The 23,817-nt window shown below is 40.0% G+C and overlaps 1 protein-coding gene across 6 annotated transcripts; it reads right to left on the reverse strand.

Moving 5' to 3' along the window:
* Positions 1-226: 226 nt before the first annotated feature.
* Positions 227-22,649, reverse strand: LOC115533310 (toll-like receptor 13). Of its 6 annotated transcripts, none has more exons than XM_030343758.1 (5): positions 22,387-22,579; positions 20,504-20,569; positions 17,954-18,098; positions 2,799-2,916; positions 237-765 (listed from the first exon to the last, which is right to left on the reverse strand). In XM_030343758.1, the coding sequence occupies exons 4-5, from the start codon at positions 2,903-2,905 to the stop codon at positions 480-482; spliced, it is 393 nt and encodes a 130-aa protein (XP_030199618.1). In that variant the 5' UTR covers positions 2,906-2,916; positions 17,954-18,098; positions 20,504-20,569; positions 22,387-22,579; the 3' UTR covers positions 237-479. The 6 variants fall into 6 exon arrangements, with proteins under 6 accessions (XP_030199615.1, XP_030199614.1, XP_030199619.1 ...); XM_030343756.1 differs by having other exon boundaries at positions 22,382-22,579; XM_030343755.1 differs by having other exon boundaries at positions 227-765; positions 17,954-20,569; positions 22,387-22,649.
* Between the last annotated feature and the right edge of the window lie 1,168 nt (positions 22,650-23,817).

The raw sequence follows: 23,817 nt of genomic DNA on the forward strand, positions 1-23,817 counted from the left end.
GAAAGCGACCTCCCACACAAGACCAATGGAATCATTCGATTTTATTATATGCCTTGTGGCGTGGCAATTGATCGGTACATTTCAGCTGTGCATGTATTTTTGGAATTTTAAATTGCTGCATTAAATTATGTTGTTGTTGACTGCTAACATGTCTCTATCTTTGCTGTTTAAATCTAACAGTAGTCTATGAGTAAAATATCGGCGGTAACCACTGTTTTTGGTTGCGAATTTGTGCCAGCTGGGCATTCCGTGGTATTGGATGTGTTTTAATAAAACCCATCCAATACAACACAATACACTGAATTTCCGCTGGTGACGCCACTAAGGCTATAGTAGGCTAACGATGCTCTAAGCTTCCTACGAGTACTCCTGGAGTTTTCGTTAGCTACGAGCATTTTCACGACGTTCGTAACCAATGATGCTTTCGGGCAACGGTGTGAAAACTGTACGATGCTCGTACAACGCACTTCACGATCCACTTAGGCTAACGATGCTATCGGGATACGGGGCCCTGGTCTCTCTCCAGGGGGTCCGTCCTCCACAGTGAGCCGTATATGCTCACCCATTGGGTGCTCTCGGGTCTCCAGGGCCTGCCGGAGCTTCTCCCAGAACAGGTTTGGGTGTGCTAATGCGTGGGACCAGCTCAGGTACGTTTGCCTCTTGAGGAGCCACCTCATCCGGTAGTATGGAGACAGCTGCTGCATTGGAATTTCTTCCAGGAACACCAGGATCAGCACGTCCTTCTGCTCGTCAAACAGCCGGAAGCTGGGGAAATGGAAGAGGTTTTTTTATATGTGAGCTGTTTAACCATTAGGTGAAGGTTGACCTGTATGGCAAGCCGATTTGACATAAATTCGCTAGACTGGATATGTGTTGCAGATGTCTGCAATTCAGTTTTGCCTAGTCAAAACTATCATTTCGGATATCCGCAACTACATTCCTCCTATCCACAATTGTCATTTCAGATATCCACAAAAAACATTCCTCCTAGGCGAAATGACGTCATTTTCGCCATTCATGTCTATGGAGTTTCTCAGTGCAGATATCTACAATTCAGTTGCGGATATCCACTTTGTGAATTACGGATATCTGCAACTGAATTGTAGATATCTGTAATTCCAGTTTGAGATATCTACAATTTGATTCTGACTAGATATCTATAATTCCAGTTCAAGATATCTTTAATTCACCTCAATTCAAGATATCTACATGTCCCTTTTCAGATATCTTAAATTAAGTTTTGACTAGGCGAAATGACGTTGTATATATCTCTAACTGGAGTTACGACTAGTCAAAAAGACGTTGTAGATATCTCTAACTGGAGATACGACTAGTCATAATGATGTTGTAGATATCTATTATGAAGTTATAGATATCTTGAAAGGAATTTTGATTAGAGATATCTAAAATTGTAGATATCTGTAACTTTCATTCCGCCTATTCAAAATCTAATTACAGATATCTTGAACTTGAGTTTTGACTAGGCAAAATGACGTTTCAGATATCTGTAATGATAAATTATAGGACCGCCTCCTGCTTTAGGCGGGAGCGGAGCAGGTCGTTGTCGTTCAAATCATCATTCACACAATTCAATTTATCAATTTTAAATTTCATGGCATTTTCTGATGTTTTTTTCAATTACAGCCAACGCCATGACTGCTCCTTTCTCATAGATATAAGGAAATGAACGAACTTCTTCTTTGATGGCGGCATGGGGAAATTACCTCATCCTCCTCCTCATCCTTATTTCTGGATATCTAAAATATCACGCCCAATAATTCCCCTCAAATGACGTTTGAGATATCTTTAACTTTCATTCTGCCTAGTCAAAACTGAATTACAGATATCTGCAATTGTCATTTAAGATGTGTGACGAGTTGAATGTCTTTTTCGGTGACGTCATTGCAGATATCTGTAATTCAGTTTCGCCTAGTCAAAACTGAATTACAGATATCTCTATCTGTCGTTTCGACTAGTCACAATTACGTTACAGATATCTTGAATCAAAATTCCAACTATTCAAAATGTAATAACGACTAGTCAGAAAGAAGTTGTTGATATCTACAATGTTAATTCCGGATAGTCAAACTTAGTTAATAAATGACAATTCGGCTTGCCATAGGCCTGGGCTCATTCCCATATGAAGACTTCATTGTACCCCTGGGCAACCCGTCCCACCCAGCATCACACAAACCATACTTATCTACATGGTTGTATTGGTCCTTGAGTGGAAATACTTTATGACTATACTCAAGTACTTTACTTGATTGTTTTTGACACATTTTCAACTTGCTACATTGTCCATGCATTGATTAAGCCAATCATTGATCAGCAAGTCAGTTATGAGAAAATAAACCCATGGCGATGTTGTGATTTAATCGTTTAATCCCCTGTGGTTCTTTTAGATTACATATGTGTTGGAGATAATTGGGTGCCCTGCTCTTAAGGTAAATGCAGGACTCTTTGCACAGACAGCACAGGCACCAGGGGCAGTTAATCAGAAACATTGCGGGAAAATAATTTAAAGCAGCATTGTTTTGGCCCTTATGCACTGTATTATTGCCATACCATCTTTTTCCTTTTCTAAACTAACTTGGATAGCCGGTTGCAAACTTCTGGCTTAGTGGTTAGTGCGTTATAGCACGTCTGTAAATGTGTAATTTAGGCTTTGGTCCATTGAACTTTGCATTTTGAGGAAGGATGTATGAGGGTCGTACAATAAGACCACAAATACACATGTGAAGCTGAATTAATGATCAACCATAATCTGGTCATGCATGTAAACTCTGGGTTCTTACCTGGCAACCTGGATCTCCCTGGAGCACCATTCACTCTCCAGGTAATCACGACTGACCACACAGATAGTCTTCCGGCTGCCATAGATGGCATCTGTTATGTTTTCCATGATGGGTTTACCTGAAAAGCATTGGTCAGTGAAAATACATTGAAATATTATAAAAGTAAAACAACAAACTGTAGCTTTGTTACGTCACAGCGCTAAGGAATGAAGGGCTAACATCAATAATAATTTATATGGCAACCAGAATAAACTTCTTCATTGCGACAATTCCAACCAGTAAGGATTCAGTTCTTATGAAACGTTCTTGTGCTGCCGCTCTCTCAGAGCTATGAATCCTATGAATTAGTAGGCCACGATCGCATGTCCCCGAAATACATAAATGTTATCGATTTAAATAATTTTGATTAGTCCTTATTCTAAACTCTGTTTATTATATAAATAGCTTTTCCAGCCACGTGGTCAATTCTCGCATTAGCCAAACTGATCTTAGTTGCCTAAGACCAGTCAGTCGTCTCAGGTCCAGCAGTCCAACTGTTATAGCAGAGCTTCTTGGGTGAGACGGCACAGATACTGGGCCAGAAACCAATAACTGTGATGGGCGTAGTTACACCATGCTTCCTCTTTCGTTATGGTTATGAAATTCTACCGAGTTCACGTTGGTTGCTCGCCTACAGATCCCAAACTCAAGAAACATGATTGATTTAAACAAATTAATTGAAAGAAAAGGAAACGCACCATTCTGAGCTCGTCTGCCATCAGACTTGCAATATAAATAAAAAGTCTTACAAGTGAGTCAGTCAATTTTAGCCATCCGTGAAGATTGCTTATTTATATAGCACTTTTCACTTTTTCATACACAAGGCAGAATCAAAGTGCTTCACATCTAAACATTATCACATGCTACGTATTTTAAGAACCTAAGCTACCCACACATAGACCCTAGGAAGCAGGATCAAACATATAAGCAGTAAATACTATACATAGCCACAAGGGGAGCAGGACCTCACTGAAGGCTGCAATAACAGCTCCATCCACAGAAGGCAGCACCACAGACAAGTGAGGAAGCCGAGGGAAATACGTCACACCGGCTCCTCCCACTACTTCCGGGCCATGCGGATCAGACCATAACAGACGGTTTGAGCCAGAGCAGGCCAGAATCTTCTCGGCATCTATTGGACAGGGTTAATGTTTATTGATCAGCTAGGAGACCCTCAGCACGTGTTAAAGGCCCACTATGCAACTTTTTTAGCCAAAATTACATTAAGTATGCAGGTTGAGAGTTATGCTGATGGTTCTGCATCCATTTCTGGGTCGATTGGTGGGTGTGTCATTTACCCATGTCGCCTCTCCAGTGAAAAAGCGCATATGCAACTTGATCTGTTCGGACCGAGCCAATCCGGATGTGACGCAGCGGAAGTATCCTCGAAAATGTAGTCAGATTGTAGTTTCGAAAATGCTTTACGGCACAGACACACACCCAAACATGGCACCGGCTAGATATAAACAGCCAGTTGCGAGGCAATTGTTGCATTCATCATGGATCAATCGACTGATAAGGGACCCAAGAGGCGACTGTCGGTGGAACAAAAGAAGAATGGACCAGAAAAGTGATCAGACACGAGTGAAAGGGGAACTATGCAACTTTTTTGGCTTGATTTACCTTAATATAACAGGCTAGGAGTCATTGCGATGGTTCCATTATACATTTTTGTTCGATTGTTCGTTGTTTCAACTCCCCCTTGCGCATCTTGGCGGAGAAAATGAATATGTTTCTGCCGGCGACCCGCCGCCCACTCTCGCGGGAGTCTCGGGTCTCGCGAAGTAACGAATTGCTTTGCGGCACAGACCCCCAAACACGGAACCGGCTCGATATAAACACAAGTAACTAAGGGATTGTTACATTCATCATAGATCAGCCGACTAAAAAGAGACAGAGAAACCCAATGTCGGAGGAACAGAAGAAGAGAAAAGGGAGACTGACCGACAGAGAGGCCAGACACGAGTAAACGTTGGGCAAGCTTTTCAGGAATAGCGTGAACTGAAAGAAAAAGAAGACTTCAAATCAGACTCCGACTTGGCCGTGTTGCTTTTGAAATTGAAAGTACCCTTGGGTGAACTTTGTCCTCGTGGTATTCTTGATGTTGATAGTCTCTGTACAAATGTGTTTGCTCAACCATTTTGTTGTGAGCCCTGTAAAAATTGTTTTCTCGACCGTTTTGTTGTGAGCCCTGTATGTTTCTAGCTTGCTTGGTTGCAACCATATAAACACCATTGGTGTTTTGCTGTTCGTCTGTCTCGTCCCCCAGATACAGACTGAATCCCCGAATCCAGGTTCTTGTTTATTTAGATTATTATGTTGGCCAACACTCTCACACTGATTTTTCTGTTCAACCTAAGATAAAACAATTATAATCTAGGATATAAATTCTCCCCGTCAACTAAAAAAAGGATGGCTTTATGTTTATTGCAATACAAATACACCATTTTAAAAATGTATAACCTTGCCTACACTTTATGAACATTTACTTCGGACATGGCTCCACGCATTCGCCGGCTTCTTTGAAAACAAATGCACATGGCTCGCGTAGAAGTGCATGGGGAAGGGTCGTCAACGAGTTGTTAGGACAGTGTTGTAAAATATCTACTACGAAGCTGTAGGGGGCGCTGTGTAGAGAAATGTGCGTGCCAAAACCAAGAAAACAGCGAAGAAATTCCCGAAGTTGCATAGTGGGCCTTTAAGATACGCTTCAACCTCCTTTTGCTCCATCGTATTAGTTTACCATACCGAAATACTTTATAACAAATAAAGTCTCTTAAAAGCTATTCCACGGATTTGATCACTTTCCTTGAAGAACTTCTGCACACACAATAAAATAAATGATAGTTAAATAATAGAAAACATGTGGAAAAAATGAGTATAATGGATGGAAAATAAAGGCAGAGTTAAAAAAACATATTAGAAAGTGCAATGTATTTAAGTTCAGATAAACAGTCCCTCTCGTACCCACGTTGGGACTCCAACCCGACGTTAAGGAACTTGTTCCTTTATCTGGGACTCCAACATGGATTCTAGGACTCTAACCCTGATAGAACTCGGGTCTCAAACCCTTCAAAGATCATGTCTCTGGTACCCACGACACGACTCCAACCCAACCTAAAGAAACTTGGTCCTTTCTCTGAGACTCAAACCCGACCTAAAAGGAACTTGGTCCTTTCTCTGGGACTCCAACCCGACCTAAAGGACATTCTCTGGGACTCAAGCCAGATTCTGGGACTCCAACCCGGATTCTAGGACTCTAACCCAGACAGAACTCGGGTCTCAAACCCTTATTCTTTCTCTCTGGTATCAGATCATGTACCTCTAAAATAGAAAATAAAGGCAAAGTTAAAAAGGCATTTTCAGTAATAAAGTAGAAAATAAACGGTAAAGTGCAATGTATTTAAGATTTAGCAGAAAGCAAACAGTCTTCAGTCTTGTTTTAAAAGTGGTCAGAGTTGGGGCAAGTGTGGAATCCTCAGGGAGTTTACTCCAGCTATTTGTTGCATAGTAACTCGTGTTTCTTGTTTACTCTAGGGATAATTAACAGATTGGTCTCAGAAGATCTAAGTGGTGTAGAAGGCTTATGTAGTGGAAGCATATCAGTTAAATATTTTGGCCCTAACCCATGTAGGGATTTATAGGTTAGCAAAATGATTTTAAAATCAATTCTCTGCCCTACAGGAAGCCAATGTAACGATTTAAGAATTGGTGTAATATGTTAAATTTTTTTGCTATTTGTTAGAACTCTAGCAGCAGCATTCTGAACAAGCTGAAGTTTCCTTAGAGTTTTTATGGGGAGATCTGTAAGGAGAACATTGCAGTAATCAAGCTTACTAGTGATAAAGGCTAATAAAGATTTTGTAAGTCTTCGGTGGACATGAGCCCTCTAAGTCTTGCTACATTTTTACGGTAATAATATGCAGATTTTGTAACTGATTTGATGTGAATGTCGAAATGTAAATCCGAATCCATGATAACCCCTAGATTTCTGGCTTTGATTTAGGTTTTTAGGGACAGAGAGTGAAGGTTGGGTTACTTTAAGCCTTTCCGTTTTAGCACCAAATACAATTATCTCGGTTTTATCCTCATTTAGTTGAAGGAAATTTCGGCACATCCAGTCTTTGACTCAATGCACTGGCACAGCAGATCTATAGGCCAATAATCATTTGGTGATAGCGATACATAGATTAGTGTGTCATCAGCATAGCAATGATGGTCAATATTGTTATTTGCATGATTTGCCCTGGTGGGAGGATTTAGATGTTGAATAAAGAGGGTCCTAAGATCGAACCTTGCTGGACTCCAAATGTCCATGTTGGTTGATTCTGATACAAAGTCGCCAATGGAAACAAAGTAGTTCCTATTTTGTAGGTAGGGTACCAACTTAAGACTGTGCTGGAAAGCCCCAGCCAGTTTTCTAATCCGTCCAAAAGTATTGTATGGTCTACAGTGTCGAATGCAGCACTGAGGTCTAGTAAAATTAGTATTGAGGTTTTACCAGAGTCTGTGTTAAGACGGATGTAGTTTACAACTTCATAAGGGCGATCTTGGTGCTGTGAAGAGGTCGAAATCCTGATTGGATGATGTCATAGCAACCGGTTGATGCCAGGAAGTGATTAGGTTGCTGGAGGACAACTTTCTCAATGATTTTACTTATGAAGGGTAGATTTGATATTGGTCTGTAGTTGTTAATAATAGAGGCATGTAGGCTCCGCTTTTTTAAAGGGGTTTAATAACTGCAGTTTTCAAGGCTTTTGGGAAATTGCCTGATGGGAGGGAGTTGTTAACTATTTGCAATAAGTCTTGCTAGGCAGTCAAAAACATTCTTAAAGAAGTTGGTCGGTAAAGTATCAAGGTTACAGGTGGATGGCTTTAGTTGTGTCACTGTTTCCACAAGGGTTTTAGAGTCTATGACATTAAAGCATGTCATAATTTCCGCGTTACTTTTGCCTGACCAGAGTGGTAGTCCAACATTTTTGTTTAAACTGGAGATATTGATGGCGTGTCTGATGCCTTCAATTCTATCGGTATAAAATGCTGCAAACTCATTGCATTCCTGCGTGGAATGGAGATCAGTTGGAATTTGCGTTTGGGGGTTGGTCAATCTGTCAACAGTTGCAAATAAGGTTTTTGCATTATTAGTATTGGTTTTAATGATATTGGAGAAAATGTTTCTCAAGGACTTTTTACGCCTAAATTGTAGGCACGAAGGGTCTTTATAGATGTCATGAAGTTTTGTTTTACGGCAGATGCATTCAACCTTCCTGCATTCTTTTTTCTGGGCTGTTAAAGAAGCAGCAGTTCTCCAGTGTGCCTTTTGCTTTCAATAAATTGTTTTAACCTGATAAGGTGCAGTGACATCTAAGACTTTCAGAATTTTCAAATTAAAGCTTTCTACAAGATCATCAGCAGAACATGGGTTGAGAGGTGGTAGCAAGGAGATGGCCTTTTTAAAAAGTACATTAGAATGTTCATTGATATACCGTTTTTTGACCGTATTTGATTTTGTCTGTATGGCGGGAATAAAATATATATTAAAGAAAACACAAAGGTCAGACAATGAAGGACCAGTCACAGAGAGATCAGAAACATTGAGGCCCCTTGTGATAACCAGGTCTAGAGTGTGCCCCTTACAATGAGTAGCCTCTTTCACATGTTGAGACAGTTGAGAAAGTCTTTTTGCAAAAGTCATTCAAATCATCAGTATGAAAATTGAAGTTAGCAGTTAAAACTAGACAGTCAACGTCTGTGGAGATGCTAGAAAATAATTCTGTAAAGTCATGTGGGTGGCCTGTAAATAATTGATAAGAGAACTCTGGGGCATTTCAGCACAAAGGTATTCGAATGATGGAAAATCACCAAATAACATCTGTTTCCCCTGAAATAATTTTTTAAATATGGCAGCAAGACCTGGAAAGATTTTTTTCCAGATCTACATACATCAAAAAAGTTGTAGTTGCAGGAGCTGTCTCTATCAGAATGGTTGACACAGATGCAAGTTTGATGGCAACATATTCCAGTTCCTTAAAGGCCCACTATGCAGGATCGGCCATTTCTTCGCTGTTTTCTCAGTTTGCGCTCGCACTTTTCTCTACACAGCTCCCAGTACAGCTTCGGAGAAGGCATTTTACAACACTGTCATAACAACGCGTTGACGACCCTTCCCCACCCACATTTACGCCAGCCATGTGCATGATTTGTTTTCAAAGAAGCCGGCGAATTGCTGGATTATTGTCCGAGGAAGGTGTTCATAAAAAGTAGACAAGGTTATACACTTTGAAATCATGTATTTGTGTAGTGTTACAATAAACATAAACCCATCCTTCTGACGGGGAGATGTTATATCCTAGACTAGAATTGTTTTATCTTTGGTTGTTGAACAGAACGATCGGTGTAAGAGTGTTGGCCAACCTAATACATAACGATAGCATGAACCATTTGCGCAGCAATTGTACATTTATGTATCTGCTCATGTACGTCACTTGTGAACTTGGAATTACAGGGAGATGGATTCAGACATCGAGAGGGTATGCTGTCGCCAGTCCCCGCAGGAGAGTTGTCATAGCCAGATGCTGTGTCCGGAAGATTAGGGACACATTTATGTTTACCTTTAAATGTTTACAAATAAACATTGTAAATCAACATTATTTTATGTAGTTTTAAAATGTTTCCCTTTTTTCGATAACAGATGTTTGCACCACCTTTCTTTCAGTTGTTCAATAATACACCATTTTTGGTTAGAAAAATATTTATTTTGTGCATTGAAAAAAATGCAAGTGACAGTTCTTCGTGTTTTTTTTTTTTTCCATTTGGTTATTGTGCATCATCTTCTTGAGGGTTCTCTGGATTAAGGTTTCCGAGTGACACTTGTTGCTTGAAACCCGCACAATTTTGGATCTGGGTGGTGGCAACAATGCTGTTTGCAAAAAAATCTTATTCAAAGCAATCTTATTCAAACATGTTTACACGCGGGGAACTACACCAAAGGTAACATGGTTAATCTATAATGGAGGTTCACATCTCGTAAAATGTAACAGTTCTGTTACGAATATGTGCTAACTAGAAACTCTCGTGCAGGGTGCTGCATTATATGGCCAGCCGGACGTATCACATGATATAGGCTACACTCTTAGAAAAATCAGAGGGATTCAAATAGCGGTCCAGTGATCTAAATAAACAAGAACCTTGATTCAGGGATTTAGCCTGTATCTGGGGGACGAGACAGAAGAACAGCAAAACAACCATGGAAACAAACGTGTTTTGTAGCGAGTAGCCTACGCTAACACCCCAGCAAGCAAGCAAGCTAGAAACCTACAGGGCTCACAACAAAACGGTTTGCGCAAACACATTTTTACAGAGACTATCAACATCAAGAAAGCCACAATAAAGAGAGAAAAAAGTGCATCCAAGGGTACTTACAAGAGCAGCACGGCAAAATTGGCATCCGATTTGCAGTCTTCTTTTTCTTTCAGTTCACGCTATTCCTGAGAAGCTCGCCCAACATTTATTCGTGTCTGGCCTCTCTGTCGGTCAGTCTCCCTTTTCTCTTCTGCTGTTCCTAGTCGGCTGATCCATGATGCATGTACATCCCTTCGCTACTTGTGTTTTTAATAGTAATCCGACCCTTACGGAACCCACTTTGATACGGAGACAAAAGAGCTTTACTTTCCAGGAAGTACGTAAGGCTCTCTGTGACCATTCTCTCCATTATCTTGCACAAATGTACGGAAGAGGATTAGGGCCACACATGTAAAAAAAATTAAGTTCTGACTTTATTCTCAGAATTCTGAGAAAAAAGTCAGAATTCTGACTTTAATCTCAGAATTCTGACATTAATCTCAGAATTCTGAGATAAAAAGTCAGAATTCTGACTATTAATCTCAGAATTCTGAGATTAATGTCAGAATTCTGACTTTTTCTCAGAATTCTGAGAAAAAAGTCAGAATTCTGACATTAATCTCAGAATTCTGACTTTAATCTCAGAACTACGGGTATCTGTAAGGACCAACCTCCGTGGGAGAGACACTTTGCTTTATGCAGTAGGAGGAAACCTATGGAAAGCCAAGAAGGCCACAATCCGGCCCTAGAATGGCGCGGTAAAAGTGCAAGAATTCCGTACGGAATCCGTATGGAACTAATAGCCGCGGCTATTAGTCATATTGAGATGGCAGTGTGCGAAATACCCGTCAATATTCGGGGATGCCCTCATCCCCAGATTGTTCTCGATATGCAGTAGCCAGCTAGGCCATAACATTACAATATTTCATGGATGCAAGCAAGCCAAGACAATCGATCTATATCTATAGCCTACATGACAACACACACACACACACACACACACACACACACACACACACACACACACACACACACACACACACACACACACACACACACAGACACACTAACTGGTAAAGCAATAGGAGCCTGCATTGGCTAAAGTTGTTGGGATGCACGTTATTTTATAACGGGGAGGGGCAAAGTTGTGCATTACAATGCAAACACGACAATAATTGGCACCGTTCTAGCGCACTCAGAAGAAAATGCTTTGAATTCTGAATACTGGACTTGGTGAGCTTGGTGAGTTGGCTATGGGACGTGCACTTTTACCGCGCCATTCTAGGGCCGGATTGTGGCCTTCTTGGCTTTCCATAGGTTTCCTCCAACTGCATAAAGCAAAGTGTCTCTCCCACGGAGGTTGGTCCTTACAGATACCCGTAGTTCTGACTTTGAAGTCAGAATTCTGACTTTTTTCTCATTGACTTTGAAGTCAGAATTCTGACTTTTTTCTCAGAATTCTGAGATTAATGTCAGAATTCTGACTTTAATCTCAGAATTCTGAGAATAAAGTCAGAATTCTGAGATTAAAATCAGAATTCTGACTTTATTCTCAGAATTCTGAGATTAAAGTCAGAATTCTGAGATTAAAGTCAGAATTCTGACTTTATTCTCAGAATTCTGAGATTAAAGTCAGAATTCTGACTTTTTTCTCAGAATTCTGAGAATAAAGTCAGAACTTAATTTTTTTTTACATGTGTGGCCCTAATCCTCTTCCGTACAAATGCGATGTTAATGCAATTGGTCTATAAATAGATGGATCTGAGGGGTCTTTCCCTGGTTTTGGAACAGGAATTATAATTGCTTGTTTCCACACTGATGGAAGTTGGCCAGAATCCCAAACCCTATTGAACAATTTTAACACTACGGATAAAGAGTTCTCTGTCATGCACTGGAAAAAGCCTTCTGTTGAACCAATTAAAAAAAACAAGGGTAATGGTTCACATCTATATTACATAACTTGAGCCAATGACAAATATATAGCTTGCCTCAAACAATATTTCCTATGTTCATAAAAACAAAATAATACAACTTGGCACCAAGTATAATTCTATTCTTTGAATGAAGTTAATACATTTAAATCGTATGTTAAATCCTAAACAAAAAGATATTGATTCACTCCAACAATTGTTTCTCATTTAAGAAATATCTATCAGAAATAATTTGTTTTATCCAATCAAAAAGATTACAATTTAATCAAACAATTGTTTCTCATTTAAACATGAACATTTTTAAACATAACATATTTTTGTATACATCATCATCATCATTTTTTCCCGCTCGCCTCTGGCCGCTTCATGGCCTTGGGGCGCTTCTGTCTGGATTCGACATCGCATCAGTCAGGGTGCTTTGTCAAAGACATCTCGATACTCTGCTTGGTGAACCAACAACCTTCAGGTTACCAGCCAACCCGCTCTACCACCTGAGCTACTGCCGCCACACTATATACAATATATATTAACAATCTAAATGGTAGAGTTAGACCTACTCCAGACCTCCCTCCAGACACAGACAGACTGTCCTAGCTCACAGAACCAGTGAGTCATCGTCACTCTGGTCAAGGCTAGTGCTTTCACCTCAAAAAGTCGCCAAAAGTCACCAATAGCAGCTGAAAAATAAGCTAGATTTGTCGCTTGTCGCTGTTTTGAAAAAAAGTCGCCAAAGGGGCCTGAAAAGTAGCTAAATATAGCGACAAAATCGCTAAGTTGGCAACACTGCGGTTTGGTCCAGTAGTCGTAAGCGTCTTTGTATTTAATGCGCATGCGCAGGCTTGTACGTAACCTTGAAATTGTACATTTGTCTGAACAAATATTTCTAAATTGAGCTCCTAATCAAATATAACAGTGTTTTAGGAAGAAAACCAAAAAAAATTTTTTGGATTGAATGACAAAATTATTAATCAGTTGAATACACAACCTTAAAATTTTACATTTATCAAAATGGATATTTCTTAATTGAGCTACCAATTAAAAATATCTATATTTCACAGTATTTTGAAATAAAAAAAAGTTTTTTTAAAAATAAAACAAAAAATGTTTATTTGAATTGAATTACAAAATAATAATCAGATGAAGTACGGCTTAAAACCCTTTTTCCAGTGTGTGTTCAAACATAGCATAACAAACACCATCTTTCCCAGGAGTGGTTTGACGAGCCCTAGCAATTGCTTTCTTCAACTCAAACATACTGAAGTGTAGGTCTAAGGGATCTCCAGACATTTCTGCTCTGTCCACAATTCTTGGATTTTTCATTACAGTTCTGATTCTGCACTGCCGGGCCTCCTCTGAAAGGTTCTCTAAACTATGGACTTTCTTAAACGTTATAGCTAGGAGTTCAGCCTTTTCTAAATGTCCAACAACCATTGTATCCCCATTACTCAAAACTGGAATCTCATAATTCCATCTGATCCCCCCCATTCTCCTAATCATGCCCCAAACATCTGATGAATAGTCAGTAGTCAATAGTCTACTATTATAGCGAATTCCTTCCCCAGAATTAATACAGACTAAATTGTGATATTCTATAAATTCTTCAATGACTGTGCCCTTTGCATCGGTGCCATTACTTCCCCAAAGTGAATTATGTGAATTAAATTCCCCACACCATAACACTCTATCAAGCGATGACCCCCCAACAACCTCTAATTTATCTTGACATAATTTCCCACATGGATTATAATAGTTAATGACGTCTATAGGGCCTCTATCTGTCCATACCTTGATCACAATTGCCTCATGGTCTGTACTTGCAGACATCAGTTTGTACCTCACTCAAAACTGCATAAATGTTGCAACTCCTCCCCCTCTCCCAGGTTCCCTATCTCTTATTACTGCAGTATATCCCTTTTATAATAAAATCCAACTGGGGTTAGAACCATGTCTCTTGAATACACATTACATTAGGTTTATCTCCCAAATTGTCTATGTACTTCTTGAATTCTTGGCCATCAGCTATTAAGCTTCTAGTATTCCACTGAAGTACAAATAACACCATTAAGAGGATCCAGGCCATGACTGAGATTGTCGGATATCATCATCAAGAACACCTTTAACAGTTTCCCATTGTAACCCTTTCACATGAAGGTACTTCTCAGCTGACTTGACAATGATTTAAATTCTTTAATTTCGGCTTTGTGTCTGTGCTGAGCAGTTGATTATCTCTGCCATAAACAGAACAAAGTCATTTTTATTCACTATCAGAGTTTCCTCCTTCAACTTATCGCAACTCTTATATTTCCCTACAACTGTGATTTTATTTCCGATTTGCCTTGTTGCCTCCGTGATGTTGCTTGAGACCTTTTTAACTGCCTCTGCATAGCCAATTCCCTGAGCAACTCTGGCTCGCTGAACCTCTTCTGTTGTTTTGCTCACTCCAGAACCGCGGTACGCTGAACTATGTTCCCCTCCACAATTGCAACACTTCAGCTTTGCCCCCTCTTCACACTTGCCATATTCATGGTCTCCACCACATCTGCCATCTTGCTTACCCTTGCACACCGCCGCCACATGCCCAAATCTTTGACACTTGAAACATCTTAGGGGTGGAGGGACATACGGTCTCACACCATAACACATGTAGCCAATGAAGATCTTTTCCGGACCTTTCTTCATCAAAGATGATCAAAACTGAGAGACCATCCGTTTTAATCCCATCCCGATTTGCTTTAAGACGTTTGACCTCACTTATTTTTACATTTTTTACATTTTCTTTCGCTTCATCAGTCGAAACTCTAACAGGTGTTGTGCCGAAAAGTGATCAGCTGCCGGTGTAAGTACCATATCGGCTCGGCTTCCAGATCGGCTCGGGGTCCGTCGTCTGCTGATTACGTCACACGATACGCTATCTACAGCAATAAGGTTTTTATGGCTTAAATTAAAGAGCCTATAATGATCTTTCATTTTGAACATAGACCATTCCCAACCTTTCTGTATGGATAGTTTTCTTCTAAAAACAAAACATCCCTCGGAATCATCTTGGCTGTTAAGATAAGCCGTCCGTGTTGCCAGATTGGGCACATTTTCAGCCCGATTTGGCTACTTTGAATCACGTTAGGCTGGAAAAACGGGACATATGCCCAATCTGGCAACACAAACCGAATCTAGACATAGGGTGTGTTCGAAACCGCGTACTTGCTTACTACTCCTACTAACTATGACGTCAAATTGAGTAAGCGAGAACTTAGTAAGCGAGTTTAGGTAAGCGAGTAGTATCCGAATGTCTTCTACTTCCGGAAAGATTTTGAGTAAGCATCGCTAGCATACTAGACGTACTCAACCGCCCCAGAATGCACTGCGTCTATTCAAAAGAACAGTGGAAGCAATGGCGCTAAACGGGGAGCCGCAGCAGCAGTGCTTTTAATAATTGTTTAATAATTGTTTTAACATATCACCGCAGATCCTTAGGTTGAAGGTGTACTGTGACGTTAAATGTGACGTTTATATATTTATTTATAATATTTATTAACGGCGCCCGGCCGGTAGGTTATTGACACGTCATTTGATTCACGTCATCTGAGGTGGTTAAGTAAGGACGGTCTTCTGAACGTCGATTACTCAAATGGATTACTCAATCATTATTTAAGGATTCGAGAAGTAGGCCAAATATTTAGTAGGTAGTAAGCAGTAAGCAAGTAGGCGGTTTCGAACACACCCATAGACCTACTCGCGCTCACACATGTGCTCGCTGTTGCCTCGTGGTTGCTATGACTACAGCCAGAGCTACAGCACAAAACAGCCAATCACAACTGTCCGACGTACAGCCAATCACAATGTACGCCTATTCAAGCGTACAGGCAATGATATTGTGTAACGTAATCAGCAGACGACGGACCCCGAGCACTACATGTATTAACTGTATTAACACAGATATGTATTTTAAGGTGACAAGACATCGACGTTGTACGGGGATCGACGTCTGATCAGTCATACTAGTCAATAGCACTACAGGACTATGTCCATGAGTCAATTATCCTTCTTTATGTTTTTAAACCACTGTAATCAAAATTATTTCTGTGTCTTTTTTATACAATAAAACATGCATTTTCTTACTATGCATTGTTTTCCCATCTTATAGATTTTTCAAGAAGAAGTTTTTTTCTTCAAAAAATGAATTGATAACATTCATGAGTAGGTCCTATCACATTAAATAGATTAGGGTTCAAACCGACACTATAACATTCATGTGGGCTATGTGGCGTAGATAAGAACAAATCCAGTCTCTTTTATCAGCTGTAATCAGCGAAAATATGACACATTGGAGTCCTTTTCCTCCTGCCAGAAAATGATCTCAAGCCCTCTCTTGGTACTGAAATGTTTTATAATGAGTTGATAACATTCATGAGTATCACATTACATAGATTATATCCCATCCAGTGTCTATTACCAGCTGAAACACCTTTACATGGGCAAATAAAACATTTCAGTAGTAGTACGAAGAGAGGGCTTGAGATCATTTTCTGGCAGGAGGGAAACAGTTGAAATGTCTTATATTTGCCCATGTAAAGGTGTTTCGGCTGGTAATAGACACAGGATGGGATATAATCTATGTAATGTGATACTCATGAATGTTATCAACTCATTTTAAGATAAATAAAACATTTCAGTACCAAGAGAGGGCTTGAGATCATTTTCTGGCAGGAGGGAAATGACTGAAATGTCTTATATTTGCCCATGTGAAGGTGTTTTATTGTATAAAAAAGACACACAGAAATAATTTCGATTACAGTGGTTTAAAAACATAAAGAAGGATAATTGACTCACAGACAATAGTCCTGTAGTGCTATTGACTAGTATGACTGATCAGACGTCGATCCCCGTACAACGTCGATGTCTTGTCACCTTAAAATGCATATCTGTGTTAATACAGCAGACAATAGTCCTGTAGTGCTATTGACTAGTATGACTGATCAGACTTTGCTGCCGCACACACGTTTCGAGGCGATATAGCCTGGCTTTAACAGGCTGTGCGGGCTCCCACGGCTGAAATCACTTTCTGGCAGCTGATTACTTTTCGGCACAACACCGGCATGAAAACCCACACAACCGAAACGTTATTTCGTTGATAATCGAATATAGAGCTTGCCCAAAGTTGCCCGGAGCAATGTAACAACCCAAATTACTTCCATAGAGGCGCCAACAATTATAAATGGCCAAGTATCAAGAGGGGAGATTTGTACTGTTTTACAAATCTATAGAGGCTCTGTCACAAATTTGGTGTGACAGAGCCATATTGTTTACGGTAGCCGGTAATCGATTTGTGTGATGGACTTCCTGGAAACATGGACCAACCGGTAAGGCACAGACTTGGAAAACTGTATTTTAAAATAAACTGCAGTAGGCTAACTAAGTTGTTGATGCTTCGTTTTATGTGTAAGGACCCTAATCATATGCTACTGCATAGGTTTGGCCCTATTTTAGAGCAATATTAGTGTTTAGAAAATGCAGATTTGGAAGCGTTAGCGGGGCCCCTAACCAATAACATGGAGGTATTTTTTTAATTTTAGTTTTCATGCCAATTTTCGCCAGAATTACACTTTAACACATTGTTTTGCGCCACATTAGATATTTTATATTTGACAGGGATAAGAGTATAGATGATTATTTGATTCAAAGCCAAGATTTAAAAAAGAAAATCATTCTGAGCCAGGAAAAATCCCCCTACCAAATTCATGAGCATATCTAATAGCATATCAACTGGCATGTACAATATATGAAATAGTGTAGGCTAGCATGTATGCTAATTGAGGTGAAAATGGTGTTCAGGATAGGACTCCTCACCTGGCTGGAAGTCTCGGTGGTGCAGACAAAGTCTCCAGCCCTGCTCGTCCTCCAGCTTGGGCAGCAGCTCCCCAAGAACCCAGCCCTCGTCGTTTGCGTTGTAGGAGACGAAGGCGTCGTATTGATGAGCACGTTTGTCCTTGTTCTTTGAGTTGTAGAGGATAGCCAGCATGAGGTAGTACGCATAGACCAGATGCCATTGCAGGAAATGGTGGGTGAAGGAGACTGCTATTGTCATGATGACCGTGCATGCCGTGGAAATATAAAAGATGAAGCCCATGTCTACTGTACAAGAACTGAGGCCAATCTCCAACAGTTTTCTTCCCTTAAGGTTTGGAGGGTAGTTGCATTCAAAGTTGTATGCATCAACCACTTGTGTTTGCTTGTTGCTGATTACCCATTGGAGGAACCACGCATTGTCACAATTACAGGTGAAGCTATTACCCTTCATATCCAGGATATTAAGTGCTGTTAGGGACAGCATCACTGGCTCTCTAATCACAGAAAAGACATTCTTTCCCACCTGCAAGAACTCCAGCTCTGTGAGGTTAGCATGGAGCAGAAAATCTAGAGACCTCAGGTTTGTCTGTGAAATCCAAAGACTTTTTAGTTTTTGAATCGGGGAAAACAAATTGTCCGGAATGTCTGTGATATCATTTTGAGACAGAATTAGCTCATTCAAATTAGGAGTATAGTTGAAGGTGTGTGGGTGCAGGGATGCAAATTCGTTACCTCGGATATCTAGTACTGACAGATTTGTCAGGCCATGCAGAAAGTTTTGAGGGAGGGCCCTCTTATGGATTTTTTTTTGAGCTGTAAAAAGCAATGTATCCAGTTGTGAAAGCTCAACAAATGGTGGATAAGAAATACGCTCTACCGATGCATATTTAAGGTGATTGCAATTCAAATTCAAAGTCTTTAAAGCTTTCAAGTCAGCGAACGCACCGTTTGAAATTTCAGTTATTTCATTTGATTGGAGAGAAAGATGTGTAAGACTGGACAGTCCAAAAAAAGTCCCATTTTTAAGTTTGTTTAATTTATTCCCTTCTAATGTCAAATTCTGGAGGGAATTCAGAGCTTTAAATTCTCCATGATCTAGAACAGTGAGTTGATTGTTTAATAAAGAAAGATGTATAAGATTTGGCATGTTTTTTTTTAAGGCGCCGTTTAACTGATCAATGCTGCAGTTTTGCAACATCAGTTCCTTTAAATTGACCAAATCTTTGAAAACACAATCCTTGAGAGCCGAAAGATGATTTTTGTATAGATGGAGAACTTTGAGACCGGTCATATTAGCAAAATCATCACAGTCAATCACACTGATGTTATTGCAGCTGAGATCCAGTTTTGAGATTTGAGTATTCCTTATGGCATAGGGGACCGATGTGAGACGGTTAGAATGAATGATTAAAGTGTGAAGCTGCCTAAGAGATTGAAACGATTTGTTTGAGATTTCAGTTATTTCATTCAACCCTATGTCCAACAGTTTCAGATTAGTGCAGAGGTGCAGCATGTCTGGTCTTATATGTTTGATGCCGTTATTTCGGATTTCAAATCCACTCAGCAATGGGTTTTTGCAGGAAATATTGATGAGAGCCTGCAGGTTGTTATTCACATGGTTTAGCTTCAAATAACTCAGTGAGGAGTTAATTGTCTCGAGAACGTCCTGCAGTCCATGTAATGAGGAGCGAACCCCACTGATATCTAGTTCGGACACACTGCTAAGGTACGATGTGTCATTCATCTCCCAGACGATACCATTCTCTATACTATCCTCAAGGTTCAACCTTGTGAGGTTGGGAAAGATATCTGCAGTGAGCCTAAAGGCCATGAGCTCATTTTGAGACAGATCAAGTGTAACAAGTTCTGTAGACTTATTCGACAGCTCCCATGAATGAAAAGTGGACATCTCGTTTGCTGCAATGATTAGGGAGTGTAAATGTGGTGTATGTTGCAAGATGTTTGCTAAGTTGTGCAGTTTGTTATGGCCTAGGCCCAAAATCATAAGCTTGCTCAGAGACTTGAAAGAGGCTGGTGCTACTGTTTGGATCTGATTGAAATTCAGCCACAAAAGTGTGAGATGGACCAGGCCATCAAACATACCCTCCTGTATATTTCTAAGCTTATTGTTCTCTAAATGCAACACCTCTAGAGAGATTTGACGAACAAAACTGCCAGAATCAATCTTGGAGATCAAGTTGTGACTCAGGTCTATGTACAACAGATTTGGTAAATTTTCCAAATCTCTTTCATTTAGTTTAGAAATGTTGTTTCCCTGCAGGAGTATTTTTGTGACTCTTGCTGGAATGTCCTTTGGAAACACTTTGAAACCGAATTTCCTACAGTCGGCCTTTGCGTTCTGTGTGACCCAGCAGTTCTTCATCACGTAGCCAGTAGTGGGACGAATATAACTGTTCAAAAATAAATATAATATTCCAAATGAACAGAAACAAATTCCCCTTAGAGGCATCGCAATTTCTGTTTTCATTCAAGCACACAAAGAAGTTTGTTGATGTTGGTAATTTCCAGGACAATGTATCTCAGTCCTACCAAGGTGATCTCTGGTTCCGTTCGTTAATTTCTTTCAGTCCAGGTTAAAACCGCCACTCCCGAAAACTGTCAAACAGACACGTGAAGAAACACAGAAAGTGGTCATTACAATCTACTATCTACTATTTAGGCACACCATCCGCACGCTGTGTTTGAGATTTCATGAAAACGTCTTATATAGGCCTACATTATGTAAACATCCTCAGTTAAATATAATCACATGGTAATTCATCTTTTCTAGGAAAATAATGAATTTCAGTCATAGCCTTAGGCCTACATAATCTATTTTTAAACCACAATAAAAAATATACATAAAAAAGCAAAGGAGTAACATGAGGAGGTGATGTTGCTCTGGTGTGGTTGCTTACATTTAAATTTGTGTTAGTTAGAAGACCTCCTTTACATTTATATTTGTCAAGTATTCCTAGTTATTATTTATATTTAGTAATTTTTCCAAGTAGAAAATTCTCTACTCTGTCGTCGAAGTTCCTTTACCAGATATTGCGTCTAAGGCAGATGAGATTTCGTAACGCAAAAAGCACACAGTACTTGTGGACAATTATGGTCATATATATTTGTAATAATAGTACAAACAACGATACATCACAATATGGATCAACAAACAATAGAATAGGCATACAATACATAATCCGAGGAATCAGAGGGGAGTTCGCTCTGTGTCTCTCTAAAGGTTTGCAAGGAGAAGTCCACTGCTTGGCTAACGGCAGGAGTTCTTATACACTTCTGGTGGGTTTCTGAGGGCAGCAGTCCCCCATTAAACCAAAAGCATTTTGTTAACCAGATGGTGATCTATTGATTGAAGTTCCTCAGGATTTCATAAAGGGGGTCGCGGCCGTGCCTTTTGGAACCCTTCGCTTCTCGACGCTCCCCAGGGGGTCAAGAAACGGGCCAAACCGACAAAAAGCAGCATGGGAAAACGACCCTGAAGAAGAGCAGGGTGGCAAGACCATACACAGAATAGTAAACAAAGCCTAAGTTCATAAAGAAAAACGTAACAACATTTTTCATCACATCTTCCGTAACCGACATTCTGTATGCATGTCACTCAGATACTTTGTTATGACGAGGGTCTTTCTCTGTTGTGTTGTGTTATTATGTGTCATCTATGCATCATTCTCACTATTAACCATCTGTGCCACTTTTCTGAGTACGTGTCTATTTTGCTTCCCTCTTGTCTGTGGATTACCCTGAAGATAACAGATAAGATGCATAGGCTTTTCATGTCCGGGTCGTGGTCTTCCCCTTGAACGAGCTGTATAAACGTTAGATTTCTCCAAGTAATACTGCCTTGTGTCCCATTGATTCAGCTCGCTGCTTTGCTTACAGAGATGATCCAGAACCAGAAAACTCAGCCACATTAGAGTTCAGATCAAGAAAGCATCAGTTTATAGGTCTTCTTTACATTTATATTTAGTCAGCTAGCATGCTTACTTTATATATTTATTCAGGCAGTTAGAAGGCCTCATTTATCCAAAGTCACTTTCAGGTGAGGCTGAGAACAATCCAAGCATGGATTTAATATCGCCACAATTCCAAAACGGACGTGACAACCAAGTTTTTAAAGAACAACTGAACTCTACATTCCATGATTTGGATGTAATTTCTGACAAATAGCTCCTATATGATAGTGAACTGGTTGAGTCTCTCCTCTCCAACGGTTACTTATAAGGATGATTATAATGATGAAAAAAAAAAGCCTTTACATTTTCATCATAAACTAACATAAACAGGCAAAAATAAACACATGAAATGGTTGAAATGGTAAAATGTTAATTTCCTTTTTGCAGAAAGATAATGTACTTGAGTTCTAGCTAAATTGTAGTGAAAGAAGTGGGTTTGATTAAATTAAATACTTACATTACATTTTTCGGTATTAAAAAGAAGGAACAATCAAAATTCCCCGCAAAAAAAGAAATCTTGATCTGGCCTCCTCAAGAAAAATTCTTCTTCAAGATGGGTCTGGCAGATCAAAATAATGAGTTATTGAAAAGCTGGTTGGAAATGGCCTTTTGTGTGGATCATTGGGTTATAAATGACAAAGCAAAAGGAAGAAGTCAAATGTTCTATAGGGAACTGAAACTTTTTTTTTTCTAAATAAAAGACTGCAAAAGATAGCGAAAAGCAGTATCCTGGTATTCTACATGAAAGTGGGGGGAACTATTTTGCAATGCATGCCACATTGTGGTGGAAAATAAGCGGAAATCTTGCATTTTGCCACTGTGAAACATAACTACAGAAATGCAGAACTGCAGGCAGGACGTCAGACGACGAGGCAGATCACTATGACAGGCTATGGCATCCAAGTCAATTGCCAGCGCGGAAAGAATCAAGAATCAATTATTCATAGGACCATTTCTCTCTTTTAATTACAGGCCTGATAGAGTTCAGGCGTGGTGCCTGAATTCAGGCTTGAGCTCGGCCATGTATGTTGTCAAGAAAAGTGAAAATAGTTGAGCGTTGCCTTTTTAAAATGTCTAGTCAACGCGTCACCCTACCTGAACTTTTGATTGTTATGTCTGCCACCAACTAGGCGTAGTCTTTATAAGGAAGTCTTTTACCTTTGTATGTTTGTACTGAGGATGGTCTGAATGGGACTGAAAACGTTTTGCACTCACTTTGGGCAGCACTTTACACTTTTATGCAATAAAAACGTATTGTTGCATCGGCTACATGGTGTGAGAGTTCCGCTCCTTTTATTGTTGTCAAGAAAGGCAATTCTCTTGGGTGTCTTCGAATATATTAGTAATTGTTGAATGTAAAAAGTAATTTCAGGCACAGATAATTTCACTTCCTATCAGCCCTGTAATTTTTTTTTTTTTGGAATAACAAATTACTCGGGGAAAATTTCAGCAATAACTTAATATTTAACATCAGGAAAATCGCAACTTTCACTTCCTCTCGCACGGTAATCGTAACAAAAACCTAAAAAACATCGCAACTTTCATCGCAACTTTTTAGAAAACCTCACGCAACATCAGGGGACTGTACTAGGTACCTCGATTAGAGGGTTAGCGAGGTATGTTGAGCTCAAAGCCTGGGTTAGCAGGACCACGAAAGTCGATCTCTTTTAGCGTCGCTGTATCACCACGGTGACTTATGCCCACAACCAAACCTGGTCTGGAGCAGGTTTTCAGATTATGCCGCGTTTCCACTGCAGGGTGCGGTACGGTTCGGTTCGCAAAGGTGCGGTACGGATTGCGTTTCCACCGCCAAAAGTGGGCGTGACCCGGACTGAGCCGTACTCGTTTTTCCCTCGTCTTCAGTACTCCTCCGTTGGGGTACTGGGACGCCTG

Source organism: Gadus morhua, chromosome 20 (assembly GCF_902167405.1).
Source record: "Gadus morhua chromosome 20, gadMor3.0, whole genome shotgun sequence".
NCBI classification, from domain to species: Eukaryota; Metazoa; Chordata; class Actinopteri; order Gadiformes; family Gadidae; genus Gadus; species Gadus morhua.

What these genes read in the sequence shown, in the direction of transcription:
- LOC115533310 (XM_030343755.1), bottom strand. Translation starts at nt 20,441, where the DNA reads ATGAAAACAGAAATTGCGATGCCTCTAAGGGGAATTTGTTTCTGTTCA. An exon ending in CCACCGAGACTTCCAGCCAG is followed by an intron (nt 2,917 to 17,953) that starts GTGAGGAGTCCT and finishes AATGCTTTTCAG; the next exon opens with GTAAACCCATCATGGAAAAC. An exon ending in AGGGAGATCCAGGTTGCCAG is followed by an intron (nt 766 to 2,798) that starts GTAAGAACCCAG and finishes CCATTTCCCCAG; the next exon opens with CTTCCGGCTGTTTGACGAGC.